Source organism: Apis cerana, linkage group LG11 (assembly GCF_029169275.1).
Source record: "Apis cerana isolate GH-2021 linkage group LG11, AcerK_1.0, whole genome shotgun sequence".
NCBI classification, from domain to species: Eukaryota; Metazoa; Arthropoda; class Insecta; order Hymenoptera; family Apidae; genus Apis; species Apis cerana.
In genome coordinates, this window is record NC_083862.1 from 10,736,515 (window position 1) to 10,755,034 (window position 18,520).

The 18,520-nt window shown below is 26.4% G+C and overlaps 3 protein-coding genes across 37 annotated transcripts in view; 1 reads left to right on the top strand and 2 right to left on the bottom strand.

The window, feature by feature from the left end:
* LOC107999361 (kinesin-like protein unc-104) overlaps positions 1-11,041 on the top strand; it is a 28,271-nt gene extending 17,230 nt beyond the window's left edge. For 3 of the 34 annotated variants that reach the window (XM_062081789.1, XM_062081796.1, XM_062081790.1), the window contains 17 exons: positions 298-470; positions 1,059-1,240; positions 1,570-1,707; positions 2,828-2,965; positions 3,205-3,323; positions 3,527-3,899; positions 3,990-4,080; positions 4,167-4,282; positions 4,380-4,920; positions 5,003-5,192; positions 5,507-5,754; positions 5,854-6,153; positions 6,726-7,013; positions 7,112-7,248; positions 7,336-7,437; positions 7,537-7,635; positions 8,263-11,041. In XM_062081789.1, coding sequence (XP_061937773.1) covers positions 298-470; positions 1,059-1,240; positions 1,570-1,707; positions 2,828-2,965; positions 3,205-3,323; positions 3,527-3,899; positions 3,990-4,080; positions 4,167-4,282; positions 4,380-4,920; positions 5,003-5,192; positions 5,507-5,754; positions 5,854-6,153; positions 6,726-7,013; positions 7,112-7,248; positions 7,336-7,437; positions 7,537-7,635; positions 8,263-8,275 — 3,248 coding nt within the window. In that variant the 3' untranslated portion in view covers positions 8,276-11,041. Of the gene's footprint in view, positions 1-297; positions 471-1,058; positions 1,241-1,569; positions 1,708-2,827; positions 2,966-3,204; positions 3,324-3,526; positions 3,900-3,989; positions 4,081-4,166; positions 4,283-4,379; positions 4,921-5,002; positions 5,193-5,506; positions 5,755-5,853; positions 6,154-6,725; positions 7,014-7,111; positions 7,249-7,335; positions 7,438-7,536 lie in introns of all 34 variants that reach the window. The other 31 variants (XM_062081815.1, XM_062081822.1, XM_062081820.1 and 28 more) reach the window with 25 other exon arrangements.
* Positions 11,042-11,152: 111 nt separating this feature from the next.
* Positions 11,153-16,279, bottom strand: LOC107999572 (exportin-4). The gene is made up of 12 exons (XM_017059500.3): positions 15,956-16,279; positions 15,066-15,455; positions 14,722-14,995; positions 14,173-14,612; positions 13,834-14,092; positions 13,479-13,741; positions 12,891-13,330; positions 12,520-12,800; positions 12,212-12,396; positions 11,864-12,117; positions 11,552-11,780; positions 11,153-11,461 (listed from the first exon to the last, which is right to left on the bottom strand). The coding sequence occupies exons 1-12, from the start codon at positions 16,004-16,006 to the stop codon at positions 11,168-11,170; spliced, it is 3,360 nt and encodes a 1,119-aa protein (XP_016914989.1). The 5' UTR covers positions 16,007-16,279; the 3' UTR covers positions 11,153-11,167.
* A 449-nt stretch (positions 16,280-16,728) lies between these two features.
* On the bottom strand, positions 16,729-18,361 carry LOC107999325 (protein FRG1 homolog). Of its 2 annotated transcripts, none has more exons than XM_017059069.3 (6): positions 18,323-18,361; positions 18,017-18,133; positions 17,879-17,955; positions 17,516-17,808; positions 17,007-17,206; positions 16,729-16,924 (listed from the first exon to the last, which is right to left on the bottom strand). In XM_017059069.3, the coding sequence occupies exons 2-6, from the start codon at positions 18,073-18,075 to the stop codon at positions 16,777-16,779; spliced, it is 777 nt and encodes a 258-aa protein (XP_016914558.1). In that variant the 5' UTR covers positions 18,076-18,133; positions 18,323-18,361; the 3' UTR covers positions 16,729-16,776. The 2 variants fall into 2 exon arrangements, with proteins under 2 accessions (XP_016914558.1, XP_016914550.1); XM_017059061.3 differs by having other exon boundaries at positions 18,223-18,357.
* Positions 18,362-18,520: the final 159 nt, after the last annotated feature.

Sequence of the window (18,520 nt, forward strand, 5' to 3'; positions counted from 1 at the left end):
TTTATTTTTTGATTAACTTGCGATGCACGCATGTAGTTAACCGATATAATATCACTATATTTTTTTTAATTTTACCGTTCTTAAAATTTTTATTTTTTTCTTTTTATTGAAAAAAATCGAATTGTTTATAATTTCGAGATATGTTTTTAGAAAAATCGCTTATTGCAAAATAAAATAGAAATGGTGTATCATCTGATCGTGGACAGAACGCCAGTGGTTTCTTTTAACGAAGGAACCGATATCCACGAAATGCTTGGCTTCTCTGACTGTTTTGCCTCGTAATGGCTTGCATTTCAGTCAACCCCTTGTTTGACGCAGAGAGCAACTGGACCGAGAGAGAATTCCAGCTGGCCGCTTGGGCCTTTCGCAAATGGAAATATCATCAATTCACAAGTCTTCGAGACGATCTCTGGGGCAACGCTATATTCCTCAAAGAAGCTAACGCTATTTCTGTCGAACTCAAAAAGAAGGTACATTAGTGATTCATTCTCTGATGCATTAATGAAAATCCTTTTATATGATTCTTCTTTGATCATAAATCATCAATATTCATATTTTGCATCATATCTTTTGCATCGTATTTATTTTTTTGAAAGAAATTACGAGCATTTACTCAATCAATTTCGTAAAAAGAAAGATTTATAAAATATTAAGAAATAAATTGTTTAAAATAAATTCTTTAATCGAACATTCACAATAATATTGAATTAGATCATTAAAATTTTCAAAATTTTTATTTTTTAAAATTTGACTCTTGATGCTCTTTTGCGTACCCCCTTTTTGATGTTCTAAAAATCAAAGAAAGATTATTTTGTAAATAATTATGTACTGTCTACGTTTCTTTATCTTTTGTTGATCTAGTTTTTAAATTCATAATTTTATTTGTATTCATTATTGATTTTTTTTAATTGAGTTTCATTGTTATTCATTTTGCAATAATTTAATAGTATATAAGTTATCATTTCATTGCTTATTTTTTTTCATATATATTCTTAAATTTATTTCAGATAATAAAAATTTTTTTAATTTATATTTTATGTGTCATGTGTTCTTCATAGGTACAATTCCAGTTTACTTTACTCACGGATACGCTTTATTCACCACTTCCACCGGATCTTTTGCCCGTTGTGGATGATGTTTTGGAAGAAGAGGAAAGACCGTTCCCACGTACTATAGTCGCTGTAGAGGTTCAAGATACAAAGAATGGCGCAACACATTATTGGACACTCGATAAACTTAGGTTTGTAATTACACATTTTATTTTAAATAAACCACCAGGTACTAAAAATGATAATTGTTTTCATAATCTCATTTTCTTTTTTCTAATATTTGAATGCGCTAAAAATAAAATGTTAGTTCCTTTATCGGTGTCTTTATTCTCGATTTCGCAATCAGAATATAGGTATGTTCAAACCATTTTAAACATTTATGTAGAAAACAAAGGTGGTCGATTAAAAGACCGATAAGGGTGCGGAATTGCGGATCAAGATAACATCGCTTTTAATCAGACGCGTGCTTAGATGAAAGCGCATAGGGACACTCACGCAAATAATACGTGTTAACTTGTAGACAGCGCTTGGAGTTGATGCGACACGTGTACAACGAGGACTCGAGCTCCAGCACTCCGGAGGCCAAAGAGGATATTTTCCAATGTCTAACGGCCTACTCTAATCCGAAGTTCTCACTCGCAAATCTTTTGCCTTCGAGGTTGGTGCTCGAACGCGTGAGACTCTTTCCTCTTTATCGTCACACGCTTCTCGCCCATCCTCTATTACTGTCAAATATGCAGATATTTGTAAAATGTTGGTCTTAATTTCGTCTTTATCACCGGATCTCTTCTATCTCAGTACACTATCTATTGATTTAAACAATTTCTCTCTTTCTTCCCCCTTTTCTGACTCTCTTTGATTTTCTTTTTTCCTCTGAACAAAATATATTCTGCTTTTGCAAATATATTCTGCTGTGCTGGATTCAACAAAAATATAATATCGATTAAGAAACTGCATGATCAAGCGTGTTTAGTTTGTTTAATATTGATGAGTGAAACGGAATTAACCCTTCCATCTTGCAAAATTTTAAAATGGAATAATTTTTTTTTTAGTTCAGTTTTATTTGTATTATATTTTCTCTTTTTTTTTTTCTTTTAATTAAGTTTGGTTTAACTCTTTTAAATAATTTAAATTTTATTGATCTTATTAATTGAAATTAAAGATATAATTTGTATAATACATATTAATTGAAAAATTTTTATTACGATTTTTATTAAAATAATAAACATTGAAGTAGAAATCTAATTGAAGGGTTTAACTCCTGTATACGTTTTGTGTCTCGCTGAACACGTGCGCTCCTCGCGGCTGAAATATTTTCACATTCTCGCTTCGTAACTTCATTGTGCACATATCACTACGAATTACACAAAGTATCATAGTTGAATAATTTTGACAATATCACATAAAAAATTTTAGTTATTTGAACATATATTTTTATAATCTGGATGCTCTATGAAAACATAAATACATTAGGAATTTATAAAATATTGTTATTGATATTTCAACATTATTTTTTATATTAACTAGATTTGCATTTTCATGATATTTTCATGATAATAAAAATGAGATATAAAAATTCTCATATATGTACTTTTATTTAAACATCTTAAAAGTTTGTCATACGAATACATTCAAATGCACACGATTCATACAGTGTAGAATTATATACGGAGTGTCCTTCACTGTGCTTCTCGACAATGTTTGACAATTATATCTATAATTAAAAAAATAAACAAAAGAATTAACAACAAAGATTCGATATTTTTATTTTTGTATAGACAAAAACTGGAATTGATGCGTGAAATGTACCACAATGAAGCAGAATTATCTCCAACATCTCCAGATTTCAATATTGAATCCATAACCGGAGGTGATCCATTCTACGATCGTTTTCCTTGGTTCCGAATGGTTGGCAGGTTCGTGTGAAAATTTTTTCAAAATTATCTGGAATTTTTATTTTTTTAAAAAAATTATTATTATTTGGAAAAATTATATTTTAATAATTCTTTGAGAAAAAAATTTATTTAATTAATGCAAATAAAATTTATATCTTTGTGGATCTTTTTTTTTATAGAAAGAAATATCAATATAGATTTCAAATTTTGTTCCTAAAATCAGATTAAAAAATTAATAAAATTACTGTTTGTCGTCATAGGTCCTTTATATATCTAAGCAATCTTATGTATCCTGTACCACTAATTCACAAAGTTGCAATAGTAAACGAAAAAGGAGATGTAAAAGGCTACTTGCGTGTGACTGTGCAAGCTGTCGTTGGTACGTAATCAGTGTCTATATATCTTTTTCTTATTAATTCTTATCTCAAGTTTATTTAATTCTCAAATTTCTTTATTTTCTCTGATGAAGAAAATTATTTATTTTTTTGTATCATTGAGACAGGAAAATACTTTTAGTATGTATATTATAATTAAAAAAAAAAGATTTTGGCGTAGGATTTTCGTAACGAACGCTTGTTCTAGAAGAGGAAAACAATGAATATTCAAGTGGCGTCAGACAATCAGCTAGAATTTCCTTCGAAGATGATCTATTTGGCAATAATCAAAAGCAGAATAAACGCAACATTCTATTGACTCAGACTCTTGAGAAGAATCGACAGATCTTGTTGCATGAAGAACGTGTTGTAGAAGGTCATAACGAGCAAAAGGAAATTAAAGATGAGGATGATATTGGTGATGCAGACAGCGGTAGAGGCGACAGTTCAGTTTCTAGTGATATGAAGGAAGAAGATTTGCCAGACCACTTACAACTCGGTTCCGAATTCACATTCAGAGTTACTGTGTTGCAAGCAATGGGTATTTCTACCGAATATGCTGATATTTTTTGCCAATTTAAGTATGTTTAACTTTATAATATATTAATAAAGATATTTTAAATAAATTCATAATAGATAGTTGATATATAAATATAATATTTCACATACAGTTTCTTGCATCGACATGATGAAGCATTTTCAACGGAACCGGTTAAAAATACAGGAAAGGGTAATTCTCCTGGATTTTATCATGTACAAAATGTAAGTTAAATTTAAATTGAAAAATATTTAATATAGGATATTTTAATTGTATTATATCTCTTTTTCTTTTAATATTTATCATTTAGATTACGGTAACAGTAACAAAGTCATTTTTGGAATATCTAAAAACTCAGCCGATTGTCTTCGAAGTTTTTGGACATTATCAACAACATCCTTTGCATAAAGATGCCAAACTTGAATAGTAAGTATAAAATAAATCTTATTAAATATATATATCAATTTCAAATTACTATCATTTTTATTTCATACGTAAATCACCAAATAAACTCATTTTATAGTGTGAGACAACCACCAAAGAGAATGCTTCCACCATCCATACCAATCAGTCAACCTGTACGTTCACCGAAATTTGGTAGCGTTTTACCATCTCCCAGTACATCACACGTACATGCAAAATACGATGTATTAGTTTGGTTCGAAATTTGTGAATTAGCGCCAAATGGTGAATATGTACCCTCCGTGGTCGATCATAGTGATGATCTACCATGCCGTGGATTATTTTTGCTGCATCAGGGAATTCAACGTCGTATTCGAATTACTATTGTTCACGAACCAGCATCTGAATTGCGATGGAAAGATGTTAGAGAATTGGTTGTAGGTCGTATTAGAAACACTCCAGAACCAGAAGAAGAAGACAATGATTCATCCGTGCTCTCATTAGGTCTATTTCCTGGTGAATATTTAGAAGTACCCGGTGATGATAGATGCATGTTCAGATTTGAAGCAGCATGGGATAGTTCTCTTCATAATTCAGCTTTGCTGAATAGAGTCACAGCATATGGAGAACAAATCTTTATGACCATTTCTGCATATCTCGAAGTATGTTTAATTTTTAATTGAATATATTCATAACTTAAAAAATTTATTTTCTAATTTATTACTATTATATTATTTCTTATAGTTGGAAAATTGTGGAAGGCCGGCGATCATCACAAAAGACTTAAGCATGATTATTTATGGCAGAGACGCTAGAGTAGGACCACGTTCTCTGAAGCATCTGTTCAGCGGAAGTTATCGCAATCAGGAAGCGAATAGGCTCAGTGGTGTTTACGAGTTGGTCCTACGTCGTTCTTCGGAAGCAGGTAGCCCAGGTTTGTCTTGCTACCCTTAGCGTAGACCCCTCTTGAACCTTTCCCTCCTTCTGATATAATAGTCGTATTTTTGAAAATATTTCATTTTAAAAATTGCTACAGTACATAATTATTTAATCATTAATTATGATACTCGCAATGACTATTATATCATATTAACAAATTGGCAGTTTTCTTTATTATTATTTAAATTTAAATTTTTGAAAAAACAAAGAAAATTTTCAAAATCGACCAAAATGAAACATTCATTTTTTTTTTAATATTTTACTTTTCTTTCATTCAGCACCTACCCCACTTTTGCAATTATTTTTTAGGTGTTCAGAGGCGACAACGTCGTGTATTAGACACCAGTTCTACATATGTTAGAGGAGAAGAAAATCTTCATGGATGGAGACCTCGAGGAGATAGTTTAATATTCGATCATCAATGGGAATTAGAAAAATTGACGAGATTAGAAGAAGTGGGGAAAGTAAGACACACATTACTATTACGAGAAAAACTTGGTATTGATAAAGTATCATTCTGCAATAAAATATCACATGATTTCACCAAAAGTGAAAAGGTAAAATTGTTTTATGATTCTTTCAATTTTAATCTTTATTAAATAATTATTTAAGAATTTGAATTAAAGATCAAACGGAATTTTATTTATTATATGCAGGACGTTTGTAACATGATGGCGAAGGCAACAAACGAAACGCATGCTAGTCCGGTAAAATTGAAGCGTTCAACAAGTAAAGACATTTATGAACCTTGGGAAATGTCCGAGAGAGAAAAAGAATTAGCTTTGAAATGTATCAAACTTATTCAAGGTCGAATTCCAAACAAAGAACCTATTTTATTGTCAGATGTTTCACCTGGAGAAGATATGGCTGATATGTCGACATCTATGATGTCTTCGGTGATATCATCTTCGTCTCAAGAGTCAGTATACGAGAGAGCTAGTGATTACTTAGAGCAGGTAACCCTCCCCGCATGCCTGAGTGCTCCTGCTAGTAGCGGTTGTCCACGCTTCGTCGCATCATCGTACCTTGATGGCAAAAAATAGATATTTACTTTTCGAAACTCAAAAAAAAAAAAACGATACTCTCTTTCTTCATTCACATTATAATCGAATTATATAACGTAAAATTTAATGCTAGTGAATTAAAAATGTTAAATTAAATATTAATAGTTCAACATAAAAAAGAATTTGAGATATATTCTAAAAATGACGAGTGAAGATAGCGAGGATTCGATTCAATTTGAAAAATTGATTTTGATCTTCTATATATGAGTTTTAATTCTCAATTTGTCTTCAAAATCAAAATTTAATTCACGTTCGCTTTTGAGAGTGATCAATAATCGTTTGTCGCAAGTTCAGAGTAGCTTTGCTGAGTGAAAGTCGCGCTTCTAGCGCAATTAGCTTTTAAGAATCGCTTTTTGTCCACTTTGAAACATATTGATAAACGTCGACTCGAAATTTTTGAGTCTAAGACAACCGCCAGTACAATTGGACACACGGTCAAGGTGATGCTGGAGTGTTACTTGCAGGCCGCTGGTATAATAGTATGGAGCAAGTCTAAGTCGTGCATCCTTAGGTTAAGTTCACCAGAAAGAGCTAGACTGCAGGAATTGCAGGAAAGTATATTAGCCAGTGAATCTGCTAGCCAATCATGTACTATTGCGCCGGCTCCGTTGGGTTCATCTTCTCCATCAAAGGAGAATTTAGTTCTCTACGTTCCAGAAGTCGAAGAAATACGTATCAGTCCAGTTATTGCTAGGAAAGGATATTTGAATGTTCTCGAACACAAGACTAATGGTTGGAAGAAACGCTGGGTGGTATGTAAATTTTAAATAAATTATATATATTTATTTATTTCTCGAATTAATCATTATAATATTATATATATAATATTAAAAATATTATCGTTTGTTAGGCTGTGCGACGACCATATGTTTTAATCTTTCGAGAAGAAAAGGATCCAGTGGAGAGAGCTCTTATTAATTTAGCTACTGCTCAAGTTGAATATTCTGAAGATCAATTAGCTATGGTAAAAGTACCAAATACTTTCAGGTAAATTATTAATTATAAAATTATTTTTAGATGTAATTTATATTAGATACAAAAACTCATTATCACATTAGTATTATCTTTTTATAGTGTAGTCACAAAACATCGAGGATATTTATTACAAACATTAGGAGACAAAGAGGTTTATGACTGGCTATATGCTATTAATCCTCTTCTTGCTGGTCAAATCAGGTAGGCTTATAATTTTAAATCATATTAGCATTAAAAATAGTTTGTTATTCTAAAGAAAAAAAATTATTATTAACAAAATTTATCTAACAAATTTCATAGGTCAAAACTAGCGCGCAAAGGTCCGGCAGCTACAAATTTGAATAATGCTTCACCTGTTGGTCTAATTCCGCCAATAGATCAACAATCGAACCAAAATAAGTGAGTGGGCGACACGTTGGCCGAGGTAACGAGCGTCATTGCGAAAGCTTCTGAAAAGATGCTCTGCTGGTCACACTCGGCCTTCGAGTCCCATGATCTCTGTAGCTTTCGATTTTCGGTAGTCTTCGATTATTAAATCGTTTCGAAAATGCGTACTAACGATTGACTACCAGCTTCGATAGCGCCGATTAATATCTCATGACATCTAATTTAACTTTACTCGTCAGTCCTTTTACTCCTGACGATCGAATAGAAAAATGAAAATAAAAAAGATCCTCGAACATATAAAGGCATGTTTGTCTTTCGATAAAAAAAAAAACAAAGAAAAAAAAAACGATTATACGTGTTCGAATTATATTGAAATTATTACTTTCGGAATCGCAAACTCTTTTTCCATAGTCTCTCCGTTCATTTTGAATTACTTAGAAATGTATATAACGTTGATGAGACTGTACGAGCTTGCGATATTTATCTTACAATATATTCGAATTTTTCGATATTAGTCGGTCATACGAAGCGATTCTCTTTTAAGTGTGGAACGCATACAATGAAGAGTAACATATTTATGCCTAAATAAAAAATTCCTAAGACGATCATAGAAAATGAGGCAACAGATACACATTGTAGGTATATTCATTAAAGAGAAGATGTGGCGCGAGAGGAAGCAAGAAAGAGAGGGAGAGAACGAGAAGAAAAAGAAGAGCGATATAACAAGAATTTCTGCGTGTTCATGACTGAAAAAAAGAAATGAAGAAAGAAAAAGAAGGAAAAGAAAGAAAAAGAGATGAGGAAGGGTGTGGATTATTTCGAACGAATTCTAAACAGTAATCGTTGAATAATAAATTGTTAGTAATTCGTTTATGTAATTATGTTTGTCTATTACGATCGTTATCGAAATAATCCTTTTTCCTCTTGTTTCGTGTTGTCAATATTTACATTTTACGCCTCGATTAATAAATATTTAACTTAAAATAAGATACTGAAACCGAAACGAGTTTTGCAAATTCAAATTTTTATTCTTATTATATATAGACTAGTATTCGAGCATAGGAATCGAAGAAAACTTTTTTCTGTTTCAACAGAGAAAGTTCTTAAGTAACAATAATACGAATGATTTGCAGTATTATTTAGACAAAATGATAAGTCAAATATACTTTTAATTCAGTACAAATATCTATTAAAAATTTTTATGTCAGTATTAATTGCCGACATAATCCCCATTATCGTTCAAGAAAAATTTCTTAAACGATTTCAACTGCATTCCAATTTTTCTACTATTCAAGCGAGATCTCAAAAACGATTATTAGCATATTCTGTTAAATAAAGTGAAAAGTTTGTAAATCTCGAAGCGGATTATTTTCTCGATCGTTTGTATGCAGTGGCTTACAAAAAAGTGAGCTCTGCTTCTGTTACCGTTTTTGATTACTAACTGTTGTAAAATCATAGTTTTATTTTGTTAATCACGTCATTTATAATTATCTATTGATAAAGAAAAAAAGCCATACTTTAATATATCATATGCATTCGGCGCTTTTAACCCTTTGAAGCAAAAATTTAGATAAATGAATTAATAATGAATATCATTAATTATTATTTTTTTTTGAATATATGAATTTTATTGCTTATTTATATTTATAAATATAATTTATTCATTTTAATTTATATTATTAATAATAATAATTAATCATTAAATTATAATTCAAGAGACAGGCTGATTACTTATAATTTTTAATATGAAAGTGCATTTAATTAACATTGCCAAATATACATGTATATTTCACAATCGAAAATTTTTTCATACATAGTTACAAAATAACTCACAATATAATAATTATTTAGCACTGTATTATTAGGGGTGGTAATTATTCATTGACTGTAATTATTTATTTATTAGAAAAAAATGTTAATTTAATTAAATTATATAACTATTACTAAAATAAACAGGTTAATATATGATACTATTGTTTGTTTGTATGTTTTTTCGTTTCAGAACACCCCTAAAATTAAATTTAATATATATTTATTTCATTAAAAAAAATTTCAATTCGATAATTTTAAATATTAAAATGACTTTATTAAGTGAATATATTTTATTATTTCTAGAAGTGCAATGTTGATTAATTTTTAAAATTATTTTTCATTTTTTAAATTATGAAAAACAATGTGCAATATTTAAATTTTTTAATTAAATTCTTCTTTTGTCAAATCAAAAAATAACATTTAGTATTATTAAATTGTTATTTATGTCTGATAATACATCAAAGAGATACCAAATTCTGTTTAAAATAGGAATAATAAAAGGTATCTATGTATCATAAATGTAAAAGATAAATACAAAAGATGTAATATTCGTAATATAACTCTCTTGGCAAAGTAAGCATATTAAAAATCTAAATTGAAGGTGAACTATGTATTACTATTTTCTAAGATATCCATTATATATTTAAAGAATAACTGTACTTTAACACAGATTTAGGATTAAAATAAAAGATTTACAAAATGTGCTTTTTCACAACAAAACAAAAATAAGCCATGCATAATTAAGATATTTATTCACTTTTTTTTAACTTGTAAGAAAAATCTATGAATTATACAAGAACATAATACTTATATGTACGCATAATATATTTATAAATATTACTTACAATATATGTAGCATTTATATTTTAGCATGTTATTTATGTATAATTTATTTATTATACTATATATGACAACCATGTAAGTAAAATGAAGCAAAAAAAAAAAAAATATTGCTTCAGGGGGTTAAAATCATAATTATTATTACAAAAGAGAGAAGAAATGAATATTAAATATAAAAGAGACGAATTATAAAAAAATGGTCGAAAAAAAGAAATCGAAAGTGAAAAAAGAAAAATGATGAACGTTGCAAATAAACATGCAAAACGCATCAATAAGATTAATAATCATTGTTGTTATTAAAAGTCAAAATACAGAATTAAAGAGAAAAGGAGGAATTAAAAAGGAGAGAATGAAGCGCGCACGAGAGAGAGAAAGAGAGAGTGAGTGCGAAAGGATAGCGCGAAAGAATATGTTTGCTTATACATATACCTTATACAGATAAAGTATATTATATAAATATATAAATAAATTTAATATTAACATAAACATTTTGTCAAATGTCGAAGATCATCTGAAGGCATATGAAAAAAGCTAACGATGATTTGATCTGTACCAAGTATGTAAGTTCATGTACTTGTTTATAAGATAACTAAAAACTCAATTACAAAAACGTTTCCGTTTTCGATCGTTTGCTATGACAAAAACATGCATCGATGCTGTAACTTGTATTTATTATTATTATTATAATTATTCGATTTTCGCTAGGCTCACTGTAAGTGGTAACGTGTAATAAATCGGTCAATAAAAAGCTTACATGCTTAAAAAATTTCTTTCATGATGTATTCCTGTTTTAAATTTAATATTAATTAAAATATTAAAATATTAATTAAAATATTAAAAGTAAAATTTCCTTTGTGGAAAATAAAAAATAAATTAATATTTTTGATTAATTTTATTTAATCATTAAAAAACCCTGTACATTACAAATGAATTCATCAAAATAATTCCTAAATCTTTTTTTATCTCTATAATCATGTTTCGAATGAAAATTCATATTTTCGGTTAATTTTGTAAAGGCATCAGCTAATCTCTGTACAACTTGTTGATCTGATTGAGTAGATAAGATATTTTGTACAATTCGATTATATTCGTCCGGATAACAACGTATCAAATAATAAAGCGATGTACATACATTTGATATAAAATTCGAATCAATATGATGTGTTAATATAACAGTAATTAGTAACTGTAAAAAAAAAGTATTAATTATAATAAAATCATATGATATTTAATTCTAATATTATTTCAAAAACATTTAAGAATCTTATTATCTTACATTTAAAAATGGTGCCATTATTTGACTTTTTGGACGATTATCTTGAATATTTTGAAAAATTCGTTTTGTTAATATTTCAATTATATTGCAACATAACATTGACACTTCTTGACCAAATGAAAATAAACCTAATTCTACTGATGCTAAAAGTGGTTGCAATAGTTCAGATGATAAATCAATTACTTTTTGAGGACCATGTTTACAAAGAGACATTATCATTTGAAAATAGCTACAAGAAATTTTGATTTAAAATAATAATTTTAATAATACAAGAATTTTTTAAAACAGTAATAATGACTATATATAACTTACTATAAACATAAACATGGAAATTTTAATAAATCTGTAGTCATCATAGGCATAATTATAGTCAAACCATGCAAAAACACTGTTTTATCCTGCAATATATTTTCACATAAAAGATTAGTTAAAAGCTTCATTAATAACAAAATATCCTGATAACTGTCTTCTTCTGCAGTTGAATCTATAGTTAAACGATTGATGTTACAACGCGCATAATTTTGTATTGCACTTAAATATATTTCAGATACTTGAGTAGCTTCAGTCTGGACAAATAAATATATTTAAAATTATAATAGCAATAAATACTATTTTACATGAATTATTAAAATAAAATATTTAGATTGAAAATGATCTTACTTCAGTAAGTCCACGAAGAACTGGTTCCGGTCCATTTGTACATTCAAAAAGTAATTCCAAAATTAATTGTACTATATCTTGATAATTATGATATAAAGATATTAAATTTGGTAATTCGCGTAATATAGATTGCATATATTGATAAAGTAATCCTATTTCAGATCCTCGTGCACCTTGTGATACTCCTATAATATTAAAATTTATATTGTAAGAATACATAATGTATATATGTATAATATTGTATAATCTTTTTATATTTTAAAATATTAAACATTAAATATTAAATTATAATATTAATTAAAATTTACCAATAAAATATTCTAGAATATCTATAACTTGAATTTTAATTTCTTCTTGATGATAACACTGTAAAAAATTTTCATTAGAGGTAATTTGTTTGAATTTGTTTAATAATGGTTGCAAAGTCTGTATCCAATAAGATTGATCAATTTTATTCTGGACAGTAATAGCAACTTGAATTATTGCTTGCATTAAACCTCTTTTGACTACTTGTGGAAAGTCATGTTGTCCTTTTGTAGCTAAATTTATAATATGTCCAAATCGTTCAGACTTCAATACATAATTGGCTCTAAAATATATATATATATATGTGCGTATATGTGTATTATAAAATAATATGTACAAAACATAGTTTTTTTTTTATCAAACATGACATTACTTTTTTGGGCCACTAACGAGTGATATCAAGAGCTTTATAGTTTCATCCATTACTGCTGGTTCACTTTTAAAAGCATTAATATTAAATTCTATTTTTTCTAAAAGAAAATTCGTAGCCCATAATGCACCAGGAGTATTGTCTCCAAAAGTATGTAAAAATGTAAGAGATATTTCAAGATAATGATATTCTATTGATAAAAGATAATGCAAAGACCATTTATTCAGAAACCAGATTATGGTACAACTTAATTCTGGACTTAATATACTGTTTGATAAAACAGACATTGCAGTTTTTTCTATGGCACATAAACGAAAAATACTTGCGACTAAACGAATTACATGATCTACTGATTCTATAGAAATATCGATAGGTGACGAAATATTTTCTGATGATGCTAAAAATTGTAGTGTAAGATTCATATCGACTTTTCCTTGCTGCACCTACAAAATAATCATATGTTATTTTTATACAAATATGTTATTATGTTAAATAAAAAATATTAACCATATCATATAATTATTATAAAACGAAATTTCACTTTATGTATATGTTCTATTATATTCTATTCTTCTCATTTTATTTACACACCTGTTCCATATCATATGTCATTATTTCAGTAGGTATTAAAGCAAGTTCACCATCAGATTCCATACAAAGTATATTACCTATCATAAGTACTAGCCAATGTATATCTTCATATAATCTAGGTAAAGAATCATTTTTCATTGTATTAAATGATTCAACCTGTTCCACTAATTTATTTAAGTTTTCACGTAATTTAAAAATACGATCTTCAATTAATTGTGCCAATAATGGAAGAGTATAATTTGGAATCTGTCTACCAAAAATTCCTAAAATCAAATATATATTTTATAAAATATATGTATATAAATATGTATATATTTGTATATGCATGCATAGGTACACACATGTAAAAATTTACCAATTATTTGTAAATGTTCTTTAAATTTGTCTTTATCAGCAATTTCATTATCCAATTCTTCTTTCTCAAGATCTTTATCTTCAATAGTTCTTATACCTTCTGGAGGTGATAAATGACATCGAAGATATATACTAAATATTTGAATAAAAGTTTGTTTAAAAAATTCTGAAGAGAATAAATCTTTCTCTGATAAGATATATAACCATGCATCAAACAAAGCATCCAAAGCTTCAGTATATAAGCATTCACCAATACTTAACTATAACAAATAAAACAATTTTATTAGTAATTGTTTAATAATCTTTTATTTTTTTATAGTAATAAAAAATATTTACTTACTGATTCTTCTTGTGCTGCATTTTCTAAAAACATATAAGTCAATCGCGACATTTGTTCCAAAAATGTTTTCAACATATCACTAGGTAAAGAACAAAATTTTTTTCGAAAAGATGTAAAAAGTTTTTTGATAATATTAGCAATTCCATTTGCTTCTTCATCAATAATATTAATGCTTGTAATAAATTTTAAAAACCTTTCCATATAATTAGTAAAATATTGCATTTCTATTTCTTTAAATTGCATTTCTGAACTACTCAAATTTGCCATTTGAATTAAACAAGTTCTTACATGATGAGCTAATTGTGGATTTTCTCGTATTTTCCAATATAATGTAAACATTAAATCTAATACAGCAGGAACTAACATTACATCTTGCCAATCTTTATCTATTTCTAAAGGTACACAATTTAATGATTCACGAACATCTTCTAGCACATCTTGTGCAATGGAATTAAGGAATTACAATAAAATTAAAAATAATAATAAAGGAAATAATCTAAAAATGTTTTAAAAAATATATAAATATAAGTTTTTTTATGAAAAGGATATTTGTATATTTTAACTGAACAAATGTCCATGTAAATATACTTTCCAAAATTGGGAGTAATTGTTTTAAAAATGTTATACTATCTTCTTGTAAATCTTTTTTTATTAATTCATCAACTACTCCAATACAAAACTTAAATATTCTTTTCAAATCACCAGTTTGAAATATTTTTTTTTCAATGAAATGTGTTTCCCATGTTAAACCTATATTTGTAGACTTGAAATTGATTATATATTCTTGAATTATAGCAGAAATAAGGTTGCATCCCAAAAGTTTCTAAAAATATTAATAAATAATACAACATATAATACTATAAAAGAATATAAATTTAACTGATTTTATTTACTCTTGGTAAATCACCAGTCATTATTAAATTTTCAACTTGTCCTAATATGGTTTGTCGTGCTTGTCCAGAGTCATTTACACTACCTCTTTTAATTATAATTGCAATAACTTGTAAGATACATCCTTTGACATATGGAGGCAAGTTTGGTTTGCTTATAACATAATTTAATAGATAATCTCTTACTGAAGAAATATTTGTTTGTGATAATGAAGGCCATTCTCGTATTAATGCTATCTTTATTAAACCAACTGCTTCAAATATAATATAATCATTTGTATTAGATTCCAAAATTTGATTACAAAGTTCATAAGGAGATTTAAGTTTTCTAAAATTTAAAAAAACTTCCTCTGCAGAATGACGTTGTTCTGTTGAAATTAAATTTGGTGGTGCCTAAAAAAATAATTATTAAAGTAAATAAAATGTTTTAAATAAAAATATATGTATATTTTCCTAAACATAATGAAAGATATAAATAAGCATTTTTTAATAATTTTAAATTCAAATAAAGTTATATTTAAAATTATATTGTTAAATTATATTATTTATTAAAATATGTATGAAAACATTTTGTATTATTTATATAATTCATTTTATTTACATATAATATAAATTATACATATAAAATACATATATTTACATTATATAATATATAAAAATATATTAATAAAATTTCGCAATAATAAAGTTAATTATGAGAATTATAATTAACAATAATATTTAATTAAGTATGTTATGCTTATGTGTCAAATTTTATATTAAACACTATACAGTTGCATTAAATATTTTTTAAGATTTAAATATAATATTTGTACATATAATTTTTTAAAAATTTAATGAATACATTTATTTATAACCTTTAAAAGAATTATTTTTATTGAATATATACTTACCAAAATTATTTGTGCAGCCTTTTCTAATTCACTTATTAACTGTTCTGCCATTTGTTCAAAAATATTAAAATTTTATAAAATAAAATAATGTTTGTAAACAAATTTGTACAAAAAACAACATTCGTTTCGTACTTCACTCTGGCACAGTTCCCACTAATATGAAACTTACTCAAGCGAATGTATTAAATTGAAATTATTGCGCATGTCTTTAATTTAAAAGTTTACAGTTTAATATAAATAATAATTGTATACAGTGTGTAATATCTTCATAAGACTTTAGAAAGGTTTAGAGGTTAAAATAAATACAAAAGTTGATATACAAAAATGTCGGTTAACTTATTTGTTAATTTATAAGCAATTGAATTATTTGCATTAAATAAAATGAAACAAGTGCAACGGTAATGTAATAGAGACAAATCAGTTTCACTTTATTTCCGATTTAACCCTATATATAAACTAATTCGTAATATAAAATCAATTAATTATATATAAACTATGAAAAACTTTTATATCAAGTATTCATATTTTATTTCTCGTATAAATACAATATATAAATTTTTTTAAATTATGATTTATTATTTATAATGAAGAATTAATTTAAAAATATATAAAATAAAGTATATTTAAAAAAAAATAAATAAATAAAAATGCATTAAATTATAAAAAATGATGAATGTACATAATAATTTGTAATAAAAATTTTTTTGTTTATAGCTTATAATCATTTTTTTATATTTTTAATAAATATACATTTTATGATAATTAACTATAAGATACATGTTACCATACATAATATAATAATAATATATAAAAAAAAAAACTTATTTACAATATCGATCTGCTTTCATTTTGCTTCTTCTATCTAATAAAGCTTCATGCAAATTTCCTTCTCGTTTTGCTTTTTCTAATTTAGAATTATCCTCTTTACTTATTTTTAATTTTTTGTCTTGGAACTTCTGAAACTTCTTTCTAAAATATTATCAATATTATTTTTTATTTTAATACTTGTTAAAAATAAATTCTTATATTTTTTTGTTGTTGTATAACTTACACATAATTCACTTCAACATCATGAAGAGAACCTTGTTCCTCTTTTGGAATATCTTTGTTTGGATCATGTATCTTTTGTGTTATACTTCTTACAGTACAAAACTCAGAAGGTCCAGCAGTCTTACTTTGACAAATAATATCATCTTCATCTGTAACTGACATGAAACAATTGTTGCTATTCAAAATAGCAAGTTTGTTATCCTAAAAAAATCATATTTTTTTATAAAATATGTAAAAATTATATTTTTATTTTAGTAAGTATTTTAGTAGTTTTAAACAAATTAAATTATGAAATAAATCAAATTAAATTAAAGAAATATATAAATTATATAAATTAATACTTTTAATAATATATATATAATATTTATATATATTAAATAGTTATGATATCTATACATACATATAAAAAATTTATTAATTTAAATTTACTTTATTTTTAATAACATTTTATAGAAAAAAATCAATATGTATTTTATTATATTGTGACAAATATTTGCATTGAATAATTACCTGAAATATTGGTTCCCATTGTTCAATCATACCTACTGCATCACTTCTTCCAACAACAATACCTTTTTTATCAACACCTAAATATTTTCCATAACCAGATTTCAATGCAACTTTAGTTTCACCTATTGGAAAAGCTGTTAAAATCTCTTCTGGTGAAGGTCCTTCACCTTCATTATGAGGTGCACCTAAAGTAAATAATCCATTATCTAAAGCTTTCATGTAGATATGATTTCCAAATTCAATTGCTATAGTTCCTGTGACTTCTGACACTTGTGTAGTTTTCCACCAACCACCTATAACATTTATATGTTAGTTTGATAATTGATTTAAAAATATATATATATATAATATTATAATAAATACCATGAATTATAGTATCTTTATCTTCTGAAGTAATAACATATTCTTTCTCTTGTTTTTTTAATTTTCGTTTTTTTGTTCTATAAAAAATTATTTTGTAAATATTGAAACAAATAGGTTAAGTATGATATTTATTTATACCTTTTTTTTTCACCTTTCAAAATAAGTTTTCCAGATCTCACTTTATCATATTCTGACATTTTTGCGTTTTTTTTATTTAAATGTAATTTAGGCTTATTAATAATTTTGTAGTTTCGACTATTGTATATAAAATAAAATATTTTTATAAATCAAAAAATTACGTTAAATTATATTACATGTACAATTATATATACAAAATTACATACGCAAATATTGCATATATTCCATATAATATACTAAATAATAATATTAATTAATTTAAATTATAACGATTATATTAATGTCACTTTCATATTTTATATTTACCTTCAGACGAATGAAGAAAAATATCTAAAGTTATATTTTTTGCTAGTTATGTTTCTTATCTGTATGTTTCCATAGTGTTTTCTGAAATCATAGTAATTAATTGTTCACTAGTGCAAATTTATTTTTTATTAAAATTTATTTATTTGAAATAATTTATGAATTAAATTTTTCACAATTATACAAATTTTTAATATTTAT